Source organism: Mchenga conophoros, linkage group LG6 (assembly GCF_057382185.1).
Source record: "Mchenga conophoros isolate Kocher_MC1m ecotype Shallow Benthic linkage group LG6, M_conophoros_male_GT1.1, whole genome shotgun sequence".
NCBI lineage: Eukaryota > Metazoa > Chordata > Actinopteri > Cichliformes > Cichlidae > Mchenga > Mchenga conophoros.
Window position 1 is genome coordinate 26,776,536 of NC_140531.1, and position 20,572 is coordinate 26,797,107.

Sequence of the window (20,572 nt, forward strand, 5' to 3'; positions counted from 1 at the left end):
ATTCTCCCGGTGGACGCTCCTTCATAATCCCTCTTTCGTAACCTGCAGGTCTGTACTCCATGATCGGGTTTACTGCTCGGCTCTGCAAAGGCTACAGGAGTCTCTCCGACTTTTTCACAGATTAGAGCGGGAATCCTGTGAACCCTGATTTTCTTTTATACATTTCTTTATTGACTCCTATATTTTTTTTTCATTATTCACAGTTTTATTTTATTTGCAGTGTCCAGGTTGTTGTTGTTACTGTAACAACAAATAATATCAATAATATTATTATCTGTGATCTACTTTAATGTGTTATGCAAAGCACGTTTAAACCTTTTGCTTGTTTTATATTGTTTTAACCTTAAATTCACTACAGTTATTTGTTTATTAAAATATTCATTGTGGATGTTGAACTCACAGTTTGGAGTTGGTGGGAAATAAATGAGCAAAAGAACAGATAGTTTTACAATAAAACAGCATATGTTAACTATTTTTATTATTTTCTGCAATAAAATCAAATGCATTCACAACCATTAATATGATATTTGCAACATTAGGTATGTTTTCTTCAAGGAGTGAATAACTAGATTAAAACTTTTGTTTAAACTGAGCATCCATGTTTAATACTCACTGAAAACAGGAGAAACTGTAAAGTATTTTTTAAAGTGTTAATCCTACAAGCTTCTCAGTTTTCTTATTCATTTTTCATGCAACAAGCAAATAAAGATTTTTACATACAAAGCAACACTTAGCGCTTTAAGTCGTGCACATATACATATGAATCTTTTCATCTACACACCTGAATAAAAATTATTCTTTTTATATTTTTCTTTTCTTTTCTTCAGTTTATTTCTTGGTGATGTCCTTATAGCTAAAGACAACAGAGGCTATCTGCTCATGTATTTCCTGCTGCCCACACTCAAACAGACATGCAAAGCAGCCATCATCAATGTAAGCCAGGTCTGAGTAACCACTGGGTCCATCATTAATGATGCAGGGTTCGCTCCATGCCTTTGGATCACGTGGGGATTTGTTCAGATACACACCTAACTTGACCCTGTGTTTCGGACTGGTTGGGTGCGTGAACAGCAGCCACTTTTCAAGGTTCTGGCTTGGGTCACTTTCTGTGTTTTCACTTTCTTGTTGAGCTGGGAAGGAGATCACGCTTCCGTGACAGCCTGAACCTGTTTCCATAAGCTTGTTTTCAGGTTGAGGAATGGTAAAGCTATGTCCATTATCATCACTGACTGCTTCCACTCGATGGCCGCCCACATTACGGGCGTTGCAGTAGATGTGGTCTTTGGAAAGTTCAGCCATTTCACACTCAACTGATACCACTGATTCCTCATTAAATTTCCGTATGAAATCCCCAAATTTCCAGTTTTCACCATGACTATCACTATACAGTGAGATTGCATATGGTTTACTTGGTTTGATCGCAGTATAAGCATAAACTGGGATAATCAGTCTACCACTCTCTGTTTGAATACCATGGCCTGGCCCAACAGCAAATGTGGCCCAGTTTTTTATTTCACTCAGTTCGTCCGTCAAATTGGTCACGTCGCTCCAGGTTTCTCCGAGATCCTCACTTGTGATGAAGCAGAGACGGGTCCGGTTGTCACATTTTTTTATTTGGTGAAGCTCAGTGATGCCGTCTTCAACACAGATGAAAAACAGGAAAAGTTTGTTGTTGACCTTGTCATACACCGGGCAGGGGTTCATTGGACGGTGTCCATCAATAAGTGCCTTTTCCACCTCTTTGAGTTCTAACCACTAAAAGAGAGATTGTTCAGGAGTAAATAAAACAGAACAGTTCAAAACAGGACTGTAATTAACAAGTAATTTAGAACTGAAATGGCTGATTATCACTATTACCTCAGTCGTCCTCTGACAGCATTTCTGCTTGATCTTTCCTGTTCTCATAACCAGCTTTTCTCCGCTGGCATCATCTGAAGTCTTCCTCTGCTCTGCAAAGGCAAGTAAAGTTTTACTTTTTTCCTCATACAGAAGAGCAGGGATCCTGTAAACACATTGAGCAGCTTCCTTAGATTCAAAGACAGGTTGTTTCTGCAGCTGAGCTGTTGTTGAACATCCACAGCCCATGTTTGCTTTCCTTGTGTATAAAATGGATATTAAATTATAAAGAAGCCTTGCTGGGTTTATCTCTGCGGTCCTAGAATTTGATGTTGCTTTGACTTTTATAGGCTGGCTTTTAGAGAGTGTGGATGAGGGAGGGATCTTTGTTTTTATCACAGATCGATGGTCATTTCTGAGGAAATGATTCACATTTCATTGAACTCCACCCCTCATTCCCTTAACAAATTAAATAGGCAAAACTCGTCTTTCATCATGCATGTCAGGAAAACAACCAGAATGAAAACCTTTAATAGCTGTTATGTCTGAATTTTATTATTTTGTACATACAGCGGTATAAAAAACAATGTTTGCCCCCTTCCTGATTTCCATATTTGTCACACTTAAATGTTTCTGATCAAACAAATTTAAATATTAAAAAAAGATAACACAAATATAGATAAAATGTATTCTCTGGATGAATGTATTTATTATAAAGGGAAAAGAAATCCAAACTACATGGCTGTGTGTAAAAAAGTGATTGCCCTCTAAACCTGGGCCACCCTTAGCAGCAACAACTGCAATCAAACTTTATTGATAATTAACAATGAGTCTTTCACAGTGCTGAGGAGGATTTTTTGGCCCACTCGTCATTGCATAATTGTTGCAATTCAGCCACGTTGAAGGTTTTCAACCATGAACCACCTTTTTAAGGTCATTCCACAGCATGTTAATCAGATTCAGACCAGGACATTGATGAGGCTGCTCCAGTCCTCACTTTCGTACTCTTAAGCCATTATGAGGTGGAATTACTGATGTGCATGATGATGAGATAGCCTTTATTTGTCAGTTGCAGGTCTTTTACCCACAACCGAGATGACAGACCTTGCCGACCGTACATACAATACACAAACATCACATTGGGGAGACAGGTCAGGCTAGGTAGCGAGGAAAAAAAACATCGAAATGTGCAACACAAAAGGATAATACAGGAATGCACAGGTATCAACACACCATAACACAATAAACACAGACAAGTGTAGCACTTGGTAAAGTGTTAAGCTAAAATATGTCCAAAACATTCCACGAATCTGTTGGTATTTGTGTTATTCAATTTGCATGTGGACTGTCGGAAACAACTCAGCACTGTTGTAAGCCGATGCTTATCTGGTAAGAGAGTAACATGTGATTCTGTCACCTGAGGTCCAATAGTGCATCGTGAAAGTGATCTTAGAGCACTGCTAAACCCTATGCCGACTTACGCCATCTCTACATTGTCACAAGGAAGAGAGAAGTATATTTATTTATTTCTGTTTCTTATTGTCATGTTTTCTCAATGTTGGGACAACATTTATTTAGCAGGGGAGGAATGTAGCACTTGGTAAAGTGTAAAGCTAAAATATGTCCAAAACATTGCACGAATCTGTTGGTATTTGTGTTATTCAACTATATGTTTGGATTTTTGGCTGCTACATGTTTTTCCACCAGTAGGGGGCAGTCACGGAAAAAGAAAAACTATGTAAAAAAAAAAAAAAAAAAAAAGAAAAGAGAGAAGAGTGTATTCTTGGGCTCTGTATGTGAAAGCCACAGTTCTGAAGTACCCCAAATAAACTCGGTTCTGCTGTTTACACCAAGTTGTCCTGGAGTGGTGTAACATTTTGGAGGTTCCACCGAGATAGTTTTGGGACTACTTCACACAGAGGAACACGGTAAAGGAGCTAATGCTAACGGATTGCGACAGTCTAGCTAATGCCATGCAAACAGTTTTTTCTCCGGTCGGATACACTGAGAGAGTTTTATTCGTCTTAGTTATCTTTCAAGCATGTCTGTGAACCGTGAAGATTTTTTGTTGGAATTGGAGCAGAAGTTATGTGGATTTTCTTTGGAAGAACTGCTCAGAGTATGTGAACTATGTAATATTACAGAAAAGGGCAGCGAAGAAATACAAAGCAAATCCCGCAGAGCTCTCGTTAAGCTTATTAGCCAGTTTTGTGAACGAGAAGAGTTTTTACAGCGAGAGGATGAAGGCATGTCGGTGCTTCTGGAGCTAAATGATGTGCTGGTTTTGCTGGTGGAGGCGCGGTCAGCGGCTGTCGGCGCAGGAGCGGTGGTCCGGTCTTCATCTTCAGACAGAGCGGAGATGACGGTGGAGGCTGTGCACGAGGAGCAACTGGCAGCGGCGCAGGCACCTCCGGAGCGGCGGACAGGGCCGATGACATCGCTGGAGCATCAGGCGGCTCAAGGGACATCAGCGGAGCAGCAGGTGGCCATGAGGACGTCGCTGGACGGCGAAACACAGCGCAGGGGGAGAGACTGTATTGGCAACAGCTGCTGTAATGTTTCATCAGGTGGATTCAGAAAAGACTTCAGTATAAGTGGACATGTGGGTGAGTCGACAGCTAAAGACACGCTGAGTTTCAGTAGCTTAGAGCACCAGATGGAAAGCGGCTTAAAAACGGGCTACTCTGAAGCTGAGATTGTGGAGGCTGTCATACGTGCCATCATTCCTGGGTTAAAACTAAGGAGCTATTCGGAAGGGAAAGAAGATCTCACATTGACCAGCCTGAGACAAGTTCTAAAAGCCCATTATGCAGAAACGGATGCAACAGTACTGTACCAGCAATTAACCAAAGCTACACAGGGGGCAAATGAAACACCACTTGAGTTCCTGATTAGAGTGCTGGATTTGCGTCAAAAAATCCTTTTCGCATCTGAGCGCACCCAGTCTAGCCTAAAGTATAACAAAGAACTTGTTCAAAGTCAATGTTTTCAGTCCATTAGAACGGGTCTTCTAAATGACAATGTCAGAGCAGAAATGAGAGCATATTTGCAGGATGAAAACTGTAGCGATGAACTCTTATTAATGAAAATGCAAACAGCCCAGTACAATGAAAGCGAGAGAGCGTTAAAGGCAAAAGCCCACAGGTCATTTAGAACAGGACTAAATGTAGTTGAGCAGAATGTAGCGCTTACTGATCCCCGCACAAGCCAGCCTGACACAAAACCGGCTAAAACCCTCAAAGATAACTCCTTATTTGCAAAAATTGAGGAAAGTAACTCAGCAATCAGGGAACTCACAGGACAGGTAGCTTCACTAGTGCAAACTGTCCAACGACATAGAAGTGGTGATGGTGATAGACAAGTCAGGGCATACAGAAAGGCAGCTCAGAGACCAAAAAGGCGATGCTCTGCATGTCAACAAGAAAACAGGGACTGTGACCATTGTTTCAAATGTGGCAGTGACTCTCACTGGGCAAAGGGATGCAAAGTAAGGGGAGCTCAGAAGCAGGAAAACTGGGCGGGGCTGTGACTGCGGGACAAGCCACAGCTTCAGCACCAATGTCCCAATGTGATAACATTCCCAAGGCCCAAAGCTTATCCCTTGCACCACCAACTGACTCAGGAAATCCTAAAAAAGGAACCAACCCCCAAACGTGTTCTATTTAAGTACCAAAAAAAGAAAAGTAGCACAGCTTGTGGGCAGAAAGTGTCTAGTATGGTGTAGAATGAATAACTGCAAAACACAGGCACTGTGGGACACGGGAGCCCAAGTTTCAATAATGAGTGCATGCTGGAAATCAGACAATTTACCTCACTTAGAAGTTCACCCCATCAGCGATTTACTAAGTAAGGATGAACTTTTAGACTTGAGAGCTGTAAATGGATCTGAAGTCCCTTTCCAGGGTTGGGTAGAAGTTAGCCTTAGCCTTTGTGATTCGAGAGGAAAAGCTGCAGCTCAGAATGAGGTTCGGGTTCCAATCCTAGTAAGTCAGGATGTGATGCAAAAACCAATAATAGGGTTTAATGCTATTGAGGAACTGATCAAAAAAGACACTACTCAGTCCAGTGAAAGCTTGTCTCTACTCAGAAACTCTCTAAGAGTAGGATCAAGCAAAGCAGAAGCACTGTTGAACCTTATCCACACCACCAGTAACGAGATAGTTACTTATCCTATCAGATCAGGACGCAAAGCTATTGTCGTACCGGGTCGGCAAATGTACGGCGTTAGTTGTTCCATCAAAACAGACCTAAAGGTAAAAAGTGAAATGCTTTTCGAGCCAGATGAAAACTTGTCTTTAGATGAGGGTCTGAAATCTAACTGCCAGTTGCTGTCTATATCAGACAGCACCCGCAAAGTCAATATCTATGTTACTAATGCTACCAAACATGACATTGTGTTGCCACCTAAAACCCTTCTAGGTAACATAGAGAGGGTAACACATAGTTATCCTGTAAATCTCAAAGAAGCTCAGATAGGCTCGATTGTAGAAAAAGACAATCAGAACTCACCTGGCTTGGCAGAAGAGCCTTGGGAACCACCTGTCAATTTGGGCCACCTTAACACAGAACAACAGGCGGTCGTCATGGAAATGTTAAGGGAGGAGTCAGGCGCATTTGCTAAACACAAAGAGGAAGTTGGTTACATAAGAAATCTAAAAATGGATATCAAACTCACTGATCAGATTCCTGTAGCCAAATCCTATAATGCGGTCCTACGTGCTCTCTACGATGAAGTAAAAAGTCACATTCAGGACTTGTTAAAAAAAGACTTTATTCACAAATCAACCTCACCATATGCCTCTCCAATAGTGTGTGTGAGAAGGCAGGATGGAGGCCTGAGACTGTGTGTCGATTATAGGGGCCTCAATAAAAAGACCATTCCAGACAGACACCCTATTCCACGAATACAGGAAATCCTTGATGGACTTGGCGGCAATAGGTGGTTTAGTGTGCATGACCAAGGCAAAGCGTACTATCAAGGTGAAATCAGCGAAGACTCGAAAAAATATACCGCCTTCACAACACCCTGGGGGCTGTACGAATGGAATAGGATCCCATTTGGACTCACCAATGCACCTGCAGCTTTCCAGCGGAGCATGGAGGAAAGTTTGGAAGGCTTGAGGGACAAAATATGCACTCCATATTTAGATGATGTTTTGGTGTACAGTCAAACATTTGAACAGCATATTGAAGATTTGAGATCAGTTCTCAAACGTCAGCGGGCTTGGGGAGTAAAACTAAGACCTGATAAATGTGACTTGTTTAAAAATGAGGTCCGCTATGTGGGCAAAATCATTTCAGCAGACGGCTACAAAATGGATGAGAAAGAGGTACAAGCAGTACGAGCTTTGAAGGACAACCCACCAACAAACATTAAAGAGCTGAGAAAGCTTTTAGGATTTTTAGGATACTACCGAAGCTATGTACAAGATTTTTCAAGACATGCAAAGTGCCTATATGATTTACTCTCAGTTGACCACACGCAAACACCAGCGCGGTCAGCCAAGGCGGGGCATGCTGCACCCACCCAAAAAATCATATGGAGTGACAGCCACCAAAAAGCACTAGACTCTAGACTATTTGGTGGATGTTTTGACTAATCCACCTGTGATGGCTTATCCTAAGTTTGAGGAACCCTTCATTCTGCACATCGATGCTTCAGAAGAAGGCCTTGGTGCAGTCTTGTATCAGAGGCAGGACAGTAAATTAAGAGTCATTGGATATGGGTCAAGAACATTAACACAAGCTGAGAGGAATTACAGGTGGCACTCAGGGAAACTTGAGTTTTTGGCACTAAAATGGGCTGTGACTGAGCGCTTTAGAGACTATTTGTTCTATGCTCCCTCAGTGACAGTGTACAGTGATAACAACCCTTTAACCTATGTTTTAGGCACAGCTAAACTGAATGCAACAGGACACAGATGGGTTTCCGAGCTGGCTGATTTTAACATAACACTGAAATACCGACCCGGAAAAAGTAACGTTGATGCAGACTTTTTGTCCAGAACACCTTCTAGTATGGATTCATACATGTCAGAATGTACTGAGCTGTGTTCGCCTGAAGTGTTAAGCGCAGTACTGAATGCCATTGAAACACAGGAAGACAAACAACTGGATTGGATATCAGCCATAACATGGAGCTGAGTCCCAGATGCTCCAGCTTGGTGGTGAGTGTGGAGGGAATTATGGTATTAAATGCAGAGCTGTAGTCTATGAAGAGCATTTTAACATAATTCCCCCTTCTAGTGTCCAAGTGAGTGAGTGATGTGTGGAGGAGATGAGAGATGGCATCGTCTGTGGAACGATTTGGACGGTAAGCGAACTGTAGTGGGTCCAGTGTGTCTGGTAGTGAAGAAATGATGAAGTCTCTGACCAGGTGTTCAAAGCACTTCATCACTACTGAGGTGAGGGCTACAGGGCGATAGTCATTGAGAGAAGCAGGGTGGGGTTTCTTCGGGACAGGAACAATGATGGACTCTTTACTTTCCCTGGAATAGGCTCCCACTGTCGTTCTCTAAAACCTAAAAGAGAACTATGGATTTGATCAACTGGTCTCTGAATGCTATTGACACCCTTTTCTCAACGAGAAATCTGGGCTCGGGAGAGCCTGAGTGCCCTGGAGGGACTTTCCCTGCCGGATACATGATGGACGGGTGGCAGAACTGGAGGATCATGTGCCTGACGGGACTGTCGATCGAGGACGCTGAAGATATCTATCTATTCGGAACCATGATAACAGGGTTCATGCTAATCGGAGTTGGCTTAGCCCTGGTTTATCGGAGAAATAAGAGAGCGGAACCGGCTGTTCAAACCCCCCCCAAGGCTGCCCGCTGGAATCGGAAAGGAACGAGGCGCGACCTCTCACAACGAACGTAATATGGTCAACACCTTGGAGACGCTTGCAGCTGCTGTGAAGGCTCAAAACAACACCATTGAGCGTATGAGGGGAAACATCAGAGAGAGGCCTGCTCAAAATGAGACCCTTGAGCGACAGTTGGAAAACATCGCGGAACGGATCATTGCAGTTGTGAGGTCTCAGAATCAAAAGAATGATAACACCATGGAACAGAAGTTTGATACCATCATGGGGAGGCTCGCGACTCTCCAACGGGAGATCGAGAGGCCAGTGTCAGAGTGTTAAAGAGCAGCCTGAAAATTCTCCTGGGCTGCTCGCATGGAAATTAACAAAATCAACATGAACATTGCGGACCCCCATAACGCGCCAGCTGCAGGCCCAAGGCTGGAGCCAAACAATCACTCCCTGATAACGACTGTGTTACGGCTATTCTTCCCATCCCATGCAAGGACACCTGGATTGGCTGGAGGACTGTTTACTTAGCCTGATAGGCCGAAGGACACTGTCTCAGCTGAACTATGGACACGCGCACACACACACACACTTACACTGATAGGCACTCACTCATCCCCCCTCCCCTTCCAACGCCTTCGATGCTTGTTTCCTGCGAGGGAATGCGGCGGGCTGTGTGCCGTGTTGGAATGGTAGCGCTGTGCAGGGTGGCTGCTGTGTTCGCTTCGGATTATTCCTCACCCCCCACCCACCCCTGTGGCTTGTCATGTCTTCACAATGTTGTGCTGTGGACATTTATGTGCTTTTTGTGCAAAGGAGTTTTTTTGTTTCCTGTTCTCATGCTGTCCTACCATGGAAGCACAGCATGAGTAGGGGTCTCTTTTTTCCTCTTGCACTTTCCCCACTGTAGTGTAAATTTCAATGTTTTTTTCTCTGATTCTACCAATCTCCGACCTGTATCCCCATGTAATGTTTGTGCTATATGTGTAAGGTCGGGGGGGGTCCCATTTCACTGCAGGGCAACCTGCATGTGACGAATAAAGGTTTGATTGATTAAAGCATGTGGGGATGACCGACTGAGATAAAGCGATGTTGAATATCTCAGTGAACACAGGAGCTAGCTGGTATGCGCAGTCTCTGAGGATACGACCTGGGATGTCGTCTGGTCCTGCTGCTTTCCTGGTGTTCACTCTCTTGAAGGCTCTCCTTACTTCATGCTCGGAGATGACGAGCACGTTTCCGGTGCTGGCAGTATCTTCCTGTCTGCAGCCGTTAGCGCCGCTAGCACTAGCATCGTTGGAGTCCTTAGCTGCAGCCTCGAAGTGAGCATAGAAAGTGTTCAGCTCGTCTGCCAGAGTCACGGCCGCGTTCGTCATACCGGTTGTTGGTGCTTTATAGTCCGTTATTGTCCTTAGTCCCCGCCACAGGCTCCTAGAGTCACTCTGTTGGAGTTGTGACTCTAGTTTCCTCCCGTAGCGCTGCTTCGCCTCTTTCACCGCCCTCCGCACGTTATATGACGCGGCTTTGTACGGGTCCATGTCCCCCGTCGTGAGTCCCGTGTTGTAGGCAGCGGTGCGGGATCTCAGAGCGTCACGGATGGTTTTATCCACCCACGGCTTCTGGTTGGGAAACGTTGTGATAGTCTTTGTCTCCACGGTATCATCCGCTAGTTTCCCGATGAATCCCACAACCGCTTCCGTAAACACGTTGACATCATCATCGGAGCTGTTTCTGAACATGTCCCAGTCTGCGTCATCGAGTGCGTCCTGTAACGCGGCCACCGATTGATCCGTCCAGCTTGTTTCCAGGTTGGGGAATGGTAAAGATATGTCCATTATCATCACTGACTGCTTCCACTCGATAGCCATTTTCATTACAGGCTTTGCAGTAGATGTGGTCTTTGGAAAGTTCAGCCATTTCACACTCAACTGATACCGTATTAAACAGTTCCCCAAATTTCCAGTTTTCACCATGACTACCACTATACAGTGAGAGTGCATACGATTTACAATGGGAACTGAACAAAACATGTAATTAGTTTACAACAGCAACGCGAGAGGGAAGCACTACTGCGACAAGTTTAAGCATAAACTGGGATAATCAGTCTATCACTCTCTGCTGGAATACCATGGCCTGGCCCAACAGCAAATGTGGACCAGTGTTTTATTTCACTCAGTTTGTCTGTCAAATCGGTCACATTGCTCCAGGTTTCTCCAAGATCGTACCTTGTGATGTAGCAGAGACGGGTCCTGTTGTCATAGCATTTTCTTTGGTACATTTCAGTGATATTGTGTTCAACACAGGAAAAGTTTCTTGTTGGCCTTGTCATACACCGGGCAGGGGTTCATTGGACGGTGTCCTTTAATAAGTGCCTTTTCCACCAGTTTGAGCTCTGACCACTAAAAAAGATAAGTAAATAAGTTCATAAGTAAAAATAATTAAATGTTCATAAGTAAATAAAACAGAACAGTTCAAAACAGGACTGTAATTAACAAGTAATTTAGAACTGAAATGGGTGATTATCACTATTACCTCAACCATCATCTTCGATGATTCCTCCTTTATCTTTACTGTTCTCATAACCAGCTTTTTCCCGCTGACATCATCTGGAGTCCTCCTCTGCTCTGAGAGATTACATATGGATCAGAGACCTTTCATATGAAAACACTAAACACAGCACAAGCTTCAGAAAGACACTCACTGAAACAATCAATCTACTGCTATGATGGTCTGAGTGAGCTGCCCGTAGGTTTCCAGTGTTCCCATGTTCTCATTCGCATCCACCCCGTCCTCCTCATCTCACCTGAACAGCTCACCTGAACCTGATCCCTGGCAATCAGTGAGACAGTATTTAAGATGGTAAATCTCTTCTCTGTCAGTTTATCAGCTAAGTCAAGTTGGTAACAGGCCTTCATGAGCTGTTTGCAGTCATGCTATGTCAAAACACCTCACCAAGAATCCCTTCCTTGCATTTTTCAAGTTCACGTTTGCCTTATAAATAAAGCTTGTGTTAAATCTACCAGTTGTCTCTGTGTCTGGTCTGCGCTTGGGTCCACACTCACATACTGGCCTCCGGGCTCCTTTGACAACTGCACTGTTTTTCAGGACTATGAGCATAACTGCACAGGTATTGCTGTTGGTTGGACAAATAATAGTTGCTTTGGAATTATCTACTGATCATTCTCCCCTTAAATGGGTCCTAATTCCCAATTCCCCTTTTAATATAAATATTTTTGTACTAGCATTCCAGTACACACTTGTACAGAGTTACTTGTTTGTGGTTAATACTCAAACTGATATTGAAGCAAAAAGCACCAATGATCGAGGCTTTGCATGTTTGAATTTGTGCAAAAGGTGAACTTTGCCTTTCAGGCATGTTATTATGAATGCATGGATATCTGGATGTTTATTGAAAGCTGCACAAAGAAGTAAATATATAATTTCCTATGCATCTATGGAACTGGAGAAAACTCACTGATTATAAGTCTTAATGTTACAGAACATGTATTGATGATGATGGATGAGGATGTTTGTCATGTCAGTTGATTGTGCTGTAACCAAACTCAGTACTGATGTGTTCAAGCAAGGAAAAAATGGGCACAGTTTGGAGAGTGTGTATTACACAGTAATAATTTATCATTAGTTTTGAGGGTAACCTTTTCTTTCTGAGGAGAAAGGCTCACACTTACAAGTCCCTTATTAATAATAAATATACAGTGAAAGTCAGATGTGTTACTTGTATTTTTATTAGCCTTCACCAAAGTCTCCAGCTTCCCTTCTCAAGGAAGACACACACTTTTATTGACTTTGTGCTGTACCTTCCTAAGTGGTAACAATGAAACCCCTCTTTAATTATTGTGTACACTACAGCTGTGTTCTGGAGAAACACACACTGAAAGCTGTGAACAAAATATTAATGCTGGGCCTACACTGTTATGGTTTCCAAATCACTGGATGTTAACTCTCCAGTAGCCTTCCTGAATTCACTGCAGCTAAAAACATCACAGGTTATCTGTTTAATTTCAGTTTGCTTCCCACACAATGAACATGCAAACCAACCATCATCAATATAAACCTAGTCTACCCACTGGGTCCAGGGTTTGGTCCATGATTTTGGATTGTTCAGACAGATAACTAGATATCACTTTGACTTGTTTATGCAGCCACTTGTTTATGTGTGGATCACTTTTTATTTCCAGTTTAATTTTGATCTGGAAAGGAAAACACACTTCTCTGACCTCCTGCTCTGGACCTGTTTCTGCAAGCTTTCCACCAGTGCGTGCCAACAATCGTTATCGTCATCATAAGCATAAAGTGAAGCTATCAATCTGGTGTCCTCTATTTGGAGCCCATGGCCTGGCTCAGCGATGGATTCAGCCCATGGTTTCTTAAATAAATTAAATACATTTAAATTTATAAATATGTTTTTAATCATGCTAAAAATTAAGCTTGCCTATGGAACCTGTTTACATTATACCCTGAACACTGCATATTTTTACAAAAGGCTCTCATCATCTTGCACAATAATATATAGAATATTGTGCAATATGCTGAGGCAAGCAGATTTTTTTGTTCTGTTTTTTATAACTTGAAAAATACCTTGTTCAGCTCAAAACTCATAGCAGGCGTTGGCTATTAATTTTTGCCAGATGACAATGTGAGAAAGTGGGACTCTTGTGGAAGTGGAATTCAGTTCTGCTCAATATCAGTTGTATATCTTTATAAACTTATTAATAGAGCCTTCCACAACAGTCCCACCATCAAATCTAACCCCTTGTAAAAATTAGTTGACTAGGTTAAATCGATTAAATCGAATAACCGGCCACCTAAGTGTTTAAAGAAGGAGAAAATCCATCCTGCTGTTCACGCTGGAGTTTTGTGGTCCAGACTACAAACTGATGTAGGACAATGAATAACTGTCATTAACTCAATCCTAGCTAGATTGTGACATGAAAAAGACTAACAAGAAGTTGCGGTAGTTTGTAATACCTGAAAGACAAATCTGTACCAGCTGCACAACTCTGTGCTGCCCTGAAGCCCATAAAATGTCCACATTCACAGCTTTTCTCTCCTCTGCACATTGCCTTTCTCCACGCTGCTCCGTTTCCGTTCCTACCTCCAGCGCTCATAAACAATTATTGATTGTTAATTGTTATTAATAATTATTATTATTATTGAACCTTTTTTAAATCTGCCTTTTTTAAGTCCCCACTTGTGGTATATTTACATACACGTATATTTATCTGCTTTATGAACATAAGTGAAGTTGAAGAACTCCCTGGCATCTGGTTTGACCTTTGTCTATCTCACAGCCATCAGGCCAAGTTTTGCTTCCCTTTTCTGAAAAGGGAAATAACAAGGAAGGGATAAAAAAAGAAAGTGAACTCTGCCATCCCTCCCTCATGCTTCACACTGCCAAAATTTATGTTAAGTCAAAAAAAAAAATACAACGCAACACAACTGCATCTCCTTAAAGCACCCAAGTTAGGTTTGTTTGCTTTGTTTTTTTGCATGATGTGAATTCAATTAAAAAGACTCTTGCAAAGACATCCTACCATGCTCCCAGTAACACTTTAAAACTATAAATGAGATACAATAACCTTTATTTCACTAGTTGGGCCCACGTCCTCATTTTAGGTTTGACAGCGTTTTAGTAGGTAAAGGTGAATGCTTGGACATGAATTGAGCCGCGGTTTGGGGAAGGCCTCGAAGGGGACTGGCGACGGCTCCCGGGCCTGGCAGATCGCCATGGACTAAGTAGAAATGAAGAAGTTAAAGAATTGAAAATAAGGGAGGGAGGGTGGGGCACGTAAACGAGAATGAACAGCTTGCAAAACTGGGGGAACTTATATAGATGACAACTGGATCTCCAAATGATTCTGATCACTGCTTTTTGTGACTCCAGCATGACTTTATGCCACACCCCAAGTTTACGCTTTCCTGTGTTTGTTCCAACTATAAAAATCTCTGAACAGTTAAGCAATGCGTTCTTGGAAGACTGCTTTAAATGACCTTCTCTCTATTACACTTTTTTCTGATTGCTTAAGCACATTTTTTGTAACTATTGGCTAATTTTGCAAAACTCTTCACACAAATAAGAAAACCTGTCACCCAATAATCAAAACATTGTAGTTCTCTTGCAAAAGCAAACACAGCTAGATTAACTCTTCACACCTTCGTAAAAATGGTGTTTCCGTATCAAACAGTACACACAAGCCATCATCTACTAAGCACACAATGCGCCAACTGCACACTGATGGTATGAATACAAAACACATCTGGCTTTTGCTTTCTCTGTGCACAAGGTAGGCTATGTCAGTTTGAGCTCATACTTCTGTCATAGATCCATAAGCATAGAGGGATCCAAACTTCAAGTACTGGTGTTTATTCAAACACATCAAAACAAACACAAGTGTTTATTTCCAAGTATAGGATTATTTGCAATCGCCATAATGACTATATGGGTTACTTGGTCTGCAGTGAACATGCTTCCTCTGCCCCCAGCATCTGGTCATCTAGCAATTCTGTAAAGTAACAATTTCCGTATTTTTACATCAATGGTATTGGTGTGTTTCTCATTGGCATATGGCAGTGCTACAAATCTTTGTGCGAAGTGACTGTACTAACCGATTCTCATTTCAAGATGTCCTTATGGTACTTGCTACAGTGTAGCGGCTCGAGTTAGGCTGGACCCGTTGGCCAGCTACCCTCAGGGTCATTCCACGGTTGATTACATGGTCCACTATTGTAGCTCTGATGTCATCAGCAATTCTATTTCTTACTCTTCCTACCCTTCCTCTCCCCCCTCCTCGTCTTCCTCTTGCTCCTCCTTGTCCTTGTCGTCCTCTTCGTCCTACTTCTTCACCTCCACGTCCTCTTCCTCGGCCTCCTCTACTTCTCACTCTTTCTACTCCCTCCATTGTACTCCGCACACACAGCTTACCTGTATTATAATGCTTAGGCTGATTGCAAAGTGAACTAATTATCTAAAAAAGTTTTCACATGTGAAAGTGTGCCAGACAGTTGGCAAATTAGTGTTAATGATAGCCATACATGTGTATACTTTTGCTAGGAGTGTGTTGGAAATTTGGTAATTGAGTGTTGTGCAGTGAATTGTGCCTACAGTTTTGCAAAGTGTGTGTTACAAAATTGCAAACTGAGTGCAAAGCAGTTTTTGTGCTTTTAGTTTTGCAAACTCAGTGAGTGGTTTTGCTATAAGTCTGAATAGTTTTGGAGATTGTGCTACAGGAATCACAGTTAGGGTTTAAGCATTCAGAAAAAACTGTAATGTCATGAAAAATCCAGTTTGTCCAGTTTGTGTTTACAGGCAGGAAAAAACTGAATGCTTGATATTTAATGCAATCTCAAAATCATACATTAAGTCTAATATTTTCTAAAAGATGTCCAGTTCATTCATACACCCAGAAAAAAAGCAATATTAGTAGAGGCATGCGTGCCTATTGTGAGTCTGAATCCCATGTTTCAGAGGAGTCTGTTTTCCGAACTCTTTAAAGCAATTAGTGATCCACTTAAGGCCGACATAAGATTAATGCCAGAAGAGCCGACGAGCAGAGCTGTGGAACTAATCTGTAATACATCCCTGTGTTACTGACAACTTGTAGACATGAGGGAAACTGCAGGCCAGAGTCATCTGTACAAGCTCAGCTCAGCCCCTTTGAACCATAATCCCCCTCGAACATTTAGACACAGAGCAGAAAGGATCGCCGAGTGGCACAAAGTCATCAACCACACAATGCTGAGATTCACTTCAAAACAATGAGAATATGAAACAAGAGCAGAATCATGCACATGTGTGAATAAAAAGACCAAGTTGAAAGGCATAAAAGACTTATATGTCCGAGCATATGGTTGCCAGATTTTGCAGCAGACTTCTGATCGCACAAATAAATCCTTTTCTGGTCTTTGAGTGAGGATGGATGAATGGGAGGTGGATAACGATGTGAGGGAGTTTGTTTCATGTCAGGGGACCGCCGACGGTGTATGAGTGTGAGCGCGCTGTGCGACAGCTCCATTCACAAAGATATGCTTTGAATCAGATGTATGGACCTCAGTTAATGCAGCAAAGAGGAAACATCCTTTCTGATCCATTATGCTGCAATAAAATGTTTCTGAAATCATGAAAGCAAAATGAATGATAGAGAAAGATTCAAAAGCAATCAGAAGTTCAACTTCAGGCAAAAACAACAAAATGGCACAACGCAGGACACAATAATTAACGCATAAATAAAATACACAAGCTAAAGCTGCGTGCAAGAAACACAGTGAGAAAACGTGTTGTTATACTTTTTCATGTGTGCACAGCAGTGAACGAGCCGGGATGTGGTGGGTAAGATGTCGTAAACATGTTTGCAAGAAGTGATTTGTGGGTCTCGCATACATTTTGAATGGTGGCAGCATCAAACAGCTGTCACTGAAAAACTGCAGACATGTTTGAGCGGCCTCGTGTGTGCTCAAAAATGTTGTTTGCTTTACTTACAGCAGGAAACTGAGCAAGATAAATCTCAGATAAACTGATCTCATGTTCACACGCATGTGACACAAATTTGAGCAAACTGGCAGAGATTTCTGGCCACATTTACATTTTGTTTCACTTCATTATTGAGCAAAGCATTCATGGACACTTTTATGAAAGGCATGTGTGCGAAAAGCTGCAGTTTCTTTCATGGCCACTTGAGGCTTTATACGCATTTGTGCATTAAGGCTTGATGCACAATGACCAGGGGCTGGTTTCATTTTGCTCAGTTTTTTTCTCTTTTTTCTCACAAATACATCTTTTTTAAAGTCTGTTTCTTGCTTTGTTTTTACCATATCTCACGTAATATCCCAGTAAATTAAAAAGACATGCTGTAAAACTAAATCAAGAAGCTCCCCAGCTCTGCTGCTTTCTTATCCCAATTCTGGCTCGAAAAACAAAGCAACATGCAAAAACACGAGGCTCCAGAACAAATTGTTGCGGCATTGCACAGCAAGCATCTGCTAAAGGCAGACAAACAAAAGTGCTTATTGTTTTAATTGCTCACCATACTGTGTTCATTCATTGCGTCAGCTCTCGTGATTTCTTTTTAAGCCACCAGAGACGTTTCATTTTCAGGGATAAAGAAAAAAACTGCATGTGAGACGAGGTTTGAATCATTGTCTCCTTAAAAGTGCTAGGCGTATCTGCAGGTTGTGCAAGTGGGTAACTATTTGTGACAATGTGTTCATGAAAGGTGAAAACATTTCAATATGCCGCCCCCAAGTGGGCAAATACTGCAGCTGCTGTGTTTGCCACGTCATCCTGAGAAGTATGCTCATTTATAAGTTATACACTTTTCCTTCAGCTCTTTGTGTAGAGCAGCCTCGCCTTCACGTTTTTCTGCTCTAGATATTCTCCTGAGTTTGCCCTGCTGGACAGAGAGGATACTATTGAAGCTGTTTGCTTCCTCGCCCAAAATATGAGTGATGCATACCGATATGCCACACATGCACTAACTTTGGCCACACGCATACTTCATCATGCTCTATATTCAGATTTTAAATATTTGCATGACAGAGGATTACATCTTTAAAAGAATTAATTCACTTTATTTTCCAGCATTTATTGGTTTCCAACTTGTGTGCAAAGGCTGAGTTTAACAAGTCAGAAAGAACAACAAGTACTGCAGAGCCAGGTGGGATAAAACCCATAGCACCCAATAACTAGAGCATCAGTGAAAATGCATTTTAACGGTTCCAGGTAACACACCTCGCCATTGTTGTTCACATGGAGTCAACATGAAGTAAAAGCTTTGTTTGATTTTGCCTTTCCACACTCACTTATTGTCTCATTATGAGGGACAAATGATCCAGCGGGGATGAAGACAAACCAAGAAAAGGCCCCGCATGCACAAGATTTAATGCGAACAGGGTGTATACAAACACAGTGTATTCTTCTTCATGCTGCGTTTTATGACCAGGAGTGGTCGGTCATTTAAGAGGGCAGTTTTAATGTCGCGTTGTGTAACTAGCCACATCTTTATCCTGTTATAACTTTATTAATTTGGCTTCAGCTTTCATCCAGAGTTTATAGGCCTTCGAAATGCCTGAATCTCAGAGGTTGGTCTTGTTGAACAGAGATCACCCACTGTGAGCTATGTAAACAGCTGTAAACCACACACAGACACATACTCACACATGCTGCACGGGAAAGAAACACTGACTCCTCAGGACCTGGGAGGGGGGGGGGGGAGAAAGAAAAGAAAAGACGCTCAACCAAAAGCTGAACCTCAAAGGAAGAATTTGCAAATATCATGTAATACTTCTATAAGATCACCAAATAAATAAACCAAACACTGCAAATCAGGGAAGGAAAGTATGACATGTTTGTTTCAAAGTTGGGCTTCAAATTCAAGGGGAAAAAAAGAGTATTTGATTTGAAACGAGTTCATTAGTTTCAATAAATGAAATGAAATTTTTTAAAAGTTGTGCAAATGAAACTTTCTTTTGAGTACATTTTCATTACCCTGAAAACACCTTCTTATACTGATATTAATGCCAGAGGAATTCCTGTAGCGACATCCTATAACAGCAACGCAGTCCAATTCAGTGAGCTCTTTAGTCTTTCACTAATGTTTGTAAAAGCAGACTAAAAACACCTGAATTCAAAGATTGAGAGGTGTGGCCCATTACTTTTATCCATGTAGTGTAAGTTCTCAACAATAAAAATTTTAGAGTATTTTTAGTGGCTATTAAATAATGCAAAGAAATGACTTTATACTTGGAACCAGTATTTTGTTCCTCTGTATGTAAAACCTGTTTCATTCCCTCCCCTCAACACCTTCCTAACAGACACACATTTACTGGACATGTTTTGACAGGTGGTCATCACTGGTTTATACTGTAGGCTGTAATTGCAGTCTGCACGAACAGCAGAAGAGATGGAAAGAGAGCAAGTGTTAGTGAGTACGTGGCTGTCTTTGTGTTATGAATATAACAAGATGACAGACAAGAAAGACCAAACACACACACACAGGAAATTTAGAAAGAGCAACTGAACATGAATCACAGACAGAATAAGTATTATTTCAGTCACAGCCAACACAGTTGTCAGTGAGTGCCATGACCAAAACCCTTTTCATTCCCTTCTGTCTATTTCATAAACTAACTTCTTTATTCCCAGCACATCTGGCAGACAGATGTCTATCTCGTCTTACGTCTCTTATTTTCTCTCCCTCGCTCCTTCTTTTCCCTTTGGGCAGGCCTGGTGTTAATCGCTCTCTCCTCCACCTGGCAAGACCACCCACATACTGAGCAGTGATGCTCAGACCACCAGCAGAGTATGTGTGTGTGTGAGTGCATTATAAATTCATACACAAGAACATCACTTGAACTTACTTGAACTTACACAGGAGCAACAGTAACAGGAAATAGCCAAAAACTAAATTATTTGTGTGGAGATTTCACCAGTTTCAAAACTCAAATCCCCCCCCAATGTAAATATTGAAGAAGAAATAAAAAACAGCTGTAATATATTCTGCCCTAAAATTGAGTGAAAGCATATGAATATGGATTTGAAATGTTTTAAAGGAAATAGGGATGCCCAGCTATGATAAAAAATAAGAAAAGAAAAAAATAAGGATATGCGAGAAAAAAGAAATGGGCAAAATGCCCTTTTAATTATTTAAGCCAGAGTCATGGAAATCTATGCATTTGCTGCCATCTAGTGGTCAAGAGACCAAAGCAGAGACAATAATACAGTTATTGTACTCAAGTATTTTCTAATTAATTCTAAGTAATTTCACTTTTTGTTTTTAATCCAGCTCAGTTTTAGTTAGTGCAGTGACAGTTTGCTTGTTTCAGTTTCATATTTCAGTTTTGAAAATGTTTAGTAGTTTACAGGGTTCATAACTACGCTGATAATGAGCCTCATCCTCCTTTTGTTCGGACTTT

At 41.7% G+C, this 20,572-nt stretch overlaps 1 protein-coding gene and 1 pseudogene across 2 annotated transcripts; both read right to left on the reverse strand.

Annotated features, from left to right (window-relative positions):
* Positions 1 to 15: 15 nt before the first annotated feature.
* Positions 16 to 2,238, reverse strand: LOC146572760 (sialidase-3-like). The gene is made up of 2 exons (XM_085278681.1): positions 1,858 to 2,238; positions 16 to 1,755 (listed from the first exon to the last, which is right to left on the reverse strand). The coding sequence occupies exons 1-2, from the start codon at positions 2,083 to 2,085 to the stop codon at positions 829 to 831; spliced, it is 1,155 nt and encodes a 384-aa protein (XP_085134807.1). The 5' UTR covers positions 2,086 to 2,238; the 3' UTR covers positions 16 to 828.
* LOC146572761 (sialidase-2-like) lies at positions 1,931 to 17,812 on the reverse strand (annotated as a pseudogene). Its single transcript, XR_014892930.1, has 5 exons — positions 17,686 to 17,812; positions 11,177 to 11,263; positions 10,870 to 11,043; positions 6,346 to 6,453; positions 1,931 to 1,949 (listed from the first exon to the last, which is right to left on the reverse strand). The product of XR_014892930.1 is annotated as a sialidase-2-like (transcript).
* Between the last annotated feature and the right edge of the window lie 2,760 nt (positions 17,813 to 20,572).

Excerpts from the sequence above, each read along its gene's own strand:
- LOC146572760 (XM_085278681.1), bottom strand. The coding sequence starts at position 2,085 with ATGGGCTGTGGATGTTCAACAACAGCTCAGCTGCAGAAACAACCTGTC. Across the intron at positions 1,756-1,857 it reads GCTGTCAGAGGACGACTGAG|TGGTTAGAACTCAAAGAGGT; the intron begins GTAATAGTGATA and ends TCTCTCTTTTAG.